General features: G+C 40.7%; 1 protein-coding gene across 1 annotated transcript; it reads right to left on the reverse strand.

The window, feature by feature from the left end:
* Nucleotides 1–5,341: 5,341 nt before the first annotated feature.
* On the reverse strand, nucleotides 5,342–6,594 carry LOC117500379. Its single transcript, XM_034153299.1, has 2 exons — nucleotides 6,120–6,594; nucleotides 5,342–5,894 (listed from the first exon to the last, which is right to left on the reverse strand). The coding sequence occupies exons 1-2, from the start codon at nucleotides 6,558–6,560 to the stop codon at nucleotides 5,514–5,516; spliced, it is 822 nt and encodes a 273-aa protein (XP_034009190.1). The 5' UTR covers nucleotides 6,561–6,594; the 3' UTR covers nucleotides 5,342–5,513.
* Between the last annotated feature and the right edge of the window lie 1,016 nt (nucleotides 6,595–7,610).

Consider the following 7,610-nt stretch of genomic DNA (forward strand, 5'->3'; position numbering starts at 1 on the left):
TGGTTCTCCTCTGGATCCATCCACTATCTCTTGTCTCTTTCCAGTGAATTACACTTGTGTTACTGGAGCAGGTAAAGCATACAACAGATACTTTCAGCATTATCGGAGCACGAAGTGGAAGCTTGGATGAAACACAGCGGACTTCTAAACAATGAACACCCGCAACTTGGAAGAAATAAAGTTGGGTTTTATGCGTTCTAATTTTGCAATACAAACCCATGATGTAAAGACAGTAATTAAGAATCATTTAGTAATTGAATGCTCATTTCAGTAGATTTAATCAAACAAAACATAAACATATTGGACATGGCCTCAAGACTGTAACCGCTTCACATTCTGTTGAAATAGTCAATTACTAGCCATATCTCACACATTGCTGTTTTGAATCATTAATATGTGGATGACAGTTGAACTGGATGATGTAACATTTATGCCATCTGCTGGAAAGAAGACGTATCACTCTGTTGGCGTTGTTTAGACAACAAAAACAGAGTGAAGCTCTCATTTCATAAACAATCTTTGAGTACAGACACCGTCCTGCAGAGAGCACACAACCCAACAGCACGTTTTTGGTCTAGCATCACTTTACAAAACGTTTGCATTAAGACACTAAGACTAGCTGGTCCCTTGTAAAGGTGAGTCCACCTTAAATGAGCAGTGGGTGATCAGCAGGTGAAGGGCAGGACACGGGAACTTGGTCCTGAGGAGATGTAACCATTATTAAACAAGAAATAGTCGAGTCAAGGGGTCAAAGAAATGAACATTTGTGATTATTCGCGAATCGATTGCAGGTGGGTGAAATCAGGCTTAGGGAGTAACGTATTACATGTAACGGCATTAGGTAATCCGGATACAAAATAGACAAATGTATTCCCTTACAGTTACAGAAGCGGCTGACAACCAACACACTTGTGTCTTTTGAAACGATTACGCCATTTAAATCTTTGTCACAAACATTGCAGCTCTATTTTTCCTCTCCTGTGTGGACTCTCATGTGTACCTTTAAATTATCACTCCGTGAAAAAGGTTTTTTACAGACTGAGCAGCTGAATGGTTTCTCTCCTGTGTGGACTTTCATGTGTACCTTTAAACTATCACTCCGTGAAAAAGGTTTTTTACAGACTGAGCAGCTGAATGGTTTCTCTCCTGTGTGGACTCTCATGTGTCCCTTTAAATGTCCCCTCTGTGAAAAAGCTTTCATACAGACTGAGCAGCTGAATGGTTTATTTTCAGCACTATGTCGTGGATCACTGACAGATTCATGTCTATTTTTCAGTGAGTTTGAGCCTGATGCAGGTTCTCTGGTCTCTTTCCAATCAGCACTGTCTTCAGTGTCAGGTTCAGAAGAGTCTCCAGTGTCAGGTTCAGAAGAGTCTCCAGTGTCGTCCTCAGTCTTTGGTTGTAAACTGCTCTCTGGATCTGAGTTCCTGGCTGGTTCTGGTCCTCGACAGTCATCTCCATCAGCTTCTGTTTCCATGTGTTCAGTTTGTCTTTGATGAGGCTGTGAGGACTGAGGTTTCTCTTCATCATCTTCACTCTTCACAGGGTCAGGAGTGAAAGTGGACATGGTGATATCAGCCTCCTCCAGCTCCTGAAGCTGCTCTCCCTCCTGACTGATCCTGAGTTCCTCCTGTTCCTGCTTAATGTGTGGGGGGGGCACTGGGTCCTCCTGGTCCAGACTGGTGCTCCACTCCTGCTGGTCAGGGAGAAGCTCTTCTTTAACCACCACCAGCAGCTGGACATCTGCAGGAAACGGGAAACACACAGTCAGAACAAACTGTTAAGTGTTAGCATTTAAAAATCTAATCACCATTAAAATGGGGGACATTTTGCAGCCCTAATTAGTTTTTTCTTCTGGCGTAGCACTAGCTGCAATGTAAACAAGGAATTGTATTTGGGATCGTTCACAGATACACGACGCCTACAGTATAGAATTAAAATACTCTGTTACAAATTAAAATCCTGCATTCAAACCTTATTTAAGTAAAAGTATGCAAGTATTAACAGAACATTTGACGGCACCTCCTTATATTTTATTTTTTTTTATTTATACAGGTGTAAAATCTCATTGAGACACAAGGTCTCATTTTCAAGAGAGACCTGTCAGTGGTAACACTACCACACAAAGTTACAGACAGACAGGACACTAAACACAGAGGCAACACTAAAATACAACATCGTAAAAAAAGTACTCATTGAAATCCATATACAGTAGTCAGATATAGCAGGTGCAAACACCCACAGATGATTTCTCTAGCTTTTTTAAAATTAGTTTAAAATCCGTGATGGGTATCAAACTGGTCAGCTTAAGTTCCTGCTGAAGTGTGTTCCAGGTCGAGGGGGCAGAGTATGATATGGCTTTTTTCCCAAGCACCGTGCGTACTGAGGGGACGGACAGAGTGATGTAATTTTGAGATCGTAGGCTATAGCTGTACTGTTTGTGTGATATGTAAGTGGATATGTAGAGGGGCAGCAGTCCAAGCATAGCGGTATAGATGAGTTTGTACCAGTGCAGTGATCTGCGCATTGATAATGATGTCCAGTTGACTAAAGAGTACAGCGTGCAATGGTGTGTGAGGGGTTTACAGTTGGTTATGAACCTCAGAGCCCCATGGTAGACAGCGTCCAGCAGATGAAGGGAGTGAGCTGAGGCGTTCATGTACACAACATCCCCGTAGTCCAAGAGCGGCAAAAATGTGGCAGCTACATATAAAAGTAATGATGGTGCAGTAAAATGTTCCCTGTCAGTGTTCAATTTATGATGTTTGATTATTTCGTATGTTGCATTTTACTGCTGTACATGTTCAAAGTTGCGCTTGTAAAAATGATTATGGATGAGGCAACCTGCTAAATATTAAAATGTGTGTGTTTTATATACAGTACCAGTCAAAAGTTTGGACACCTTCTCATTCAATGTTTTTTGTTTATTTTAATTTGTTTCTACTTTGTAGATTAATACTGAAGACATCAAAACTATGAAAGAACACATATGGAATTATCTAGTTAAACAAAAAGTGTGAACAAATCAAGAATATGATTTTTATTTTAGATTCTTCAAAGTAGCCCCCTTTTGCCTTGATGACAGCTTTGCACACTCTTGGCTTCTCTCAGGCGCCGTTTACACGAGGAGAAAACGGCTTGTATCTGCATAGTTTCGCGTGCGTATAGCCCTATTATTTAGACGAGGCCGATAGAAACTGACCACACAAACGATAACGGGTCCCAAGGTGGATAGATTTGCAAACGAAACGCTCTGGGAGGTCAACCGAGTCCGTTTAATCGCCTCTATACGAATATTGCCTGAAAAAATAACGACAGCCCCGCCTCTTCGCACCTCTTCCCACCTCTCCCCCGCCTCATTGCTGATTTGTTTCTACAACAACAACAACAAGAATGGCGGATCACAGGGTTGCTGTTGTGCTCCAGACGCTACTGACCATGATTAATATGTTAGTGCTACAACTACGGTGCTTCTACGACAACCACAAGCAACTAGTGGACATGAAGAACCACATACACGACATGTGGCTAAATCCACCGCGGAGAACAACCAGAAGGGCGACCAGGAGAAAGTTTTGGGTAAGATCGGGCAGAACTAGCAGTTGGTGGGACAATTTTGTCAATGGCGTTGTCGTGGACGATGAATGGAGGGAGAACTTCCGCATGTCCAAAGCCTCTGTCGTTGCCCTGACTGAAGAACTGCGCCCATATATCGAGAAGAAAACTACAAACATGAGGGCGCCAATTGATCCACTGAAAAGGGTCGCTGCGGTTCTTTATTACCTGAGCGACGAGGGAAGGCTACGGAAGACTGCTAACGCCTTCGGAGTTTCCCGCCCGTCTTTGTCCCTCATTATTAGGGAGACATGCAGAGCGATCACCATCCACCTGGGTCCAAAATACATCAAGCTGCCTTTTACTGAGCCCGAGACCGCGGATCTGGTTGAGGGGTTCCATTGTACACATGGCATGCCACAATGTTTAGGAGCAGTGGACGGAACCCACATCGAAATCAAGCAGCCATCTAACGACTCCACTAGTTACATCAACAGGAAAGGAAAATATTCCTTTAATGTACAGGCTGTCTGTGATTACAGGTACCGATTCATGGATGTCGTGGTAAAGTGGCCTGGGAGTGTGCATGATGCACGGGTCTTTGCTAATTCCAAGCTAAACATGTACTTAAAAACTGGAAAGATCCCTGCTCTGAAAAAACAGATTGTGGACGAAGAGGAGGCCATACCATGTATGTACATAGACTGTACATTTTTTTTAAAGGTGTTTATTAAGATGTGATAAACATTCTTTGTTACATTCCCTGTCCTCACTGTGCAGCTCCTTCAGCGACAGGCTGCTGTACAATATTCATATACCTGGCTAGGTATATGTACCTGGCTGCTAAATCTGAGGACTGTTACAGGATTTTTTGTATTATATCCTAACTGTTTTTAGTACTTTTTAATGCATGTCACATGTGTGAAACTAAGCAAATAACTATGTGATTCTCCAATGTCAAAAGTGTGAAACTAAAAATAAAATTGGCTGCAACCACTTCCAGACTTTCTTTGAACTTAATGTGCAACAAATGTCATCATCCTCATGAATGAAGTTATATGGCCCATTCTACCGAGTCAGGTTGTCCATATATATTTTGTACCGTATTTATTTACACATATAGTAAAAGAACCGTACATTTTGATATGGTATTTTCAGACTGTATTGGCCACTAGCGAAACATAGTACATACACTGTAGTAAAAAACTATTATATTAACCTGTTAAGATTGTGTTACCTTCCCTTCTCTAAATAGTATTTTAACCAATATGAGGATTTTCAGTAAAAGTAATATAAGCAAATGTTGAATCAAAGTTGAATTTATACAATTCATAAAAATCATAATGCAAACTTTCTTTGTGAAATGCATAATACTGATCATATTGATTCCAGAGATGAAATAGAAGGGAATGAGGCTATAATGGGTAATTTTTTTGGTATTTTGAGCAAAACACTTCATAGACATGTTTTTTATATATCTGAGACTATAATATATGCCTAACAATAGTTTGGGCTTTACCATTAAGGCCCAATGTGACATATCACAGTTCAGATATTTGACACTAGGGGGGGGTTACTTTTCATAAATGTGGTGTATTTAGTCAAAATTAGGTTTACAAGGTGAAAAGGACTTACAGCCTCCCACACACTGATATAGATATCTCACTGACTGTAATGAGGGAGAAGGAAAGAGAGTGAGGAGAGTGCTTGCGGAGTACATTGACCCTTACATGAAAGACAAGACTGTTCTTTTATTTTAATAAGGTTTTTTATTAATAACATTATTTATAAATGTGTACACAGTAAAAGGGAAAAAAATACCTTTGCTAGCTAAAAAAAAAAGGCTTAAAAAAAAAGTGATTCTCCATTTGTACAAAGTCTGGTGGAGTTAAAAATAAAAATGTTTACAGACTTCCTTTGACCAAAAAGTGCTGTGAAAAAAAAAGAAGCTCACTGCTTTACTGCTCCTCCTCATCCAGTGACCGCCTGAATGAATATGGAGGAGATTGTTGCTGTGGGGTGTGTGGTACAGAGGGGTTTAATCTTGGTGTGGCCGTGTGTGGCCTTCGGGGTGGGTATGAGGGCACCTGGAAGTGTCCATATCCACTGTTGTTAGTATGAACTTGCATGAACTGGCTCATCAGGGAAAGGCCATTCTGTACAGTCACATTAATGTTGTCCATGGTGTTGTTCATACGATCCATGCTGGCTGCGCTGCGGCTGGTTGCTTCCTCCATTAAGTCCAACATCCGGCTTTTTAATCGCAGCTCTTCCTGCACCGCATGTTCAGCTGGAAGCTTCCTCTTCATGCGGTCACTTCTGTGGCCGTCCAGCCGTGCCTATAATAAACCAGAGAAAGTTTGAATTAATACACAATAGGACCATAGCCACCAGATAACAGAACACAAAAGGCATGTTGTGAAATAGCTCTCAATACATTTTACAAATAAAACAGCTCTAAATACTTTCTAATTTTACCAAGCTTAAACCGGTTCAGTTTTTCAGTGGAAGGTACTGCATCATAGTATATAGCAAGCCCTTTAAGATTGAAATCATGAACATACCTGGAGCAGATCCCTGCGATGACTCACAACCGCAGCAGTTGGCAGAGTTCCGTTGGATCTACTCGACTCTGGCAAATCCGTGGAATGCTCCAAACTCGGGGATGAACTTGGTCCGGGCGACGACTCTTCCATGTCGAACAAGTCCCCTTGTACCTGTTTTAGTTTCGCTGTAAGCTGGCCCTGTGAAATTGTGTTCTTCTCGTGAGGGAAATCTTTTTCAGTCGGGGTCCTCGGATATTGCGCCTGAAATAAGTCGGCTATCTCCGTATATTTAGGCTTGCAGGACTCCCAGTCTACATTATCCTGTATTTTTGTCGTCTTATACTCAAGTGTTACACTTAAAAGAAGTTCCACATTGTCGTCGGACCACGAAAATAGCTCCTTTCTTGCGCGAATAACAGCCATCTTCGTTTGTTTGTTTTGTTTGTGCCTCACACACATCCGGGGGGGATCTTACTCGCTGCTTTTGGTGTATTTTGTGGCGGAAGTTACAGCGCCACTTACAGTCCCGCCATATGTACTACAGCTTTCGAGCGGTCTCGTGTGGAAGTACAGCGCCACTTACAGTCCCAGCATATGTACTACAGAGTTTCCAGCGGCCTCGTTTGAACAGACACGTTAAATGAAACAAATGCATGTGAACGGAAGACTTTTTTGAATACGAATACTGTGCATAAAACGCAAACGGCCTCGTGTGAGCGGGGCCTCAGTCAGCTTCATGAGGTAGACACCTGGAATGGTTTTCAATTAACACGTGTGCCTTTTCAAGAGTCAATGTGTGGAATGACTTGCCTTCTTAATGTGTTTGAGACCATCAGTTGTGTTGTGCAGAGGTAGAGTTAGTGCACAGTGGAAAGCCCTATTTGACTGCTGTTGTAATCCATATTATAGCAAGAACGACTCAACCCAGTAAAGAGAAACGACCGTCCATCATCACTTTAAGAAATGAAGGCCAGTCGATCCGGAAAATTTGGTGGTGTCACTGTTGGTGATTTATTCAGAATTCAAGGCACCCTTAACCAGCATGGCTAATATATATATATATATATATATATAGAATATATTATAAATACATGTTGGCAATAATTGATTGATGAGATTTTAAATTAATTTAATTACTTAATGAACTTTGTACTAGTTCCCCTATTCTTTATCAAGTAACATTTTAGATGTGTTTGATTTATTATTGAACATATTTATTCATTGATTTCTTTATGAATTATTCTCGCGCAATTTGAATTAATCCAAAGGGTTTGTTTTTATTTGGTTTTTACACATCTAAAAAGAAAAGGTGAATAAAGAAGCACATTAAAACTAAAGTATCAATGTATGTCACATTTAACCAACTAGTGCCTACATGTATGGGTAATATTTAAATCAGTAAATTAAATGGCATATTATTCAATGTATGTATTTTTATAAATATATTTATTTTGGTAGGTTTGCTCTTCCGTAATACATTTTAATTATTATAATGAAGTACATGTGTCT

Source organism: Trematomus bernacchii, unplaced genomic scaffold (assembly GCF_902827165.1).
Source record: "Trematomus bernacchii unplaced genomic scaffold, fTreBer1.1, whole genome shotgun sequence".
In the NCBI taxonomy this organism is placed as follows: domain Eukaryota; kingdom Metazoa; phylum Chordata; class Actinopteri; order Perciformes; family Nototheniidae; genus Trematomus; species Trematomus bernacchii.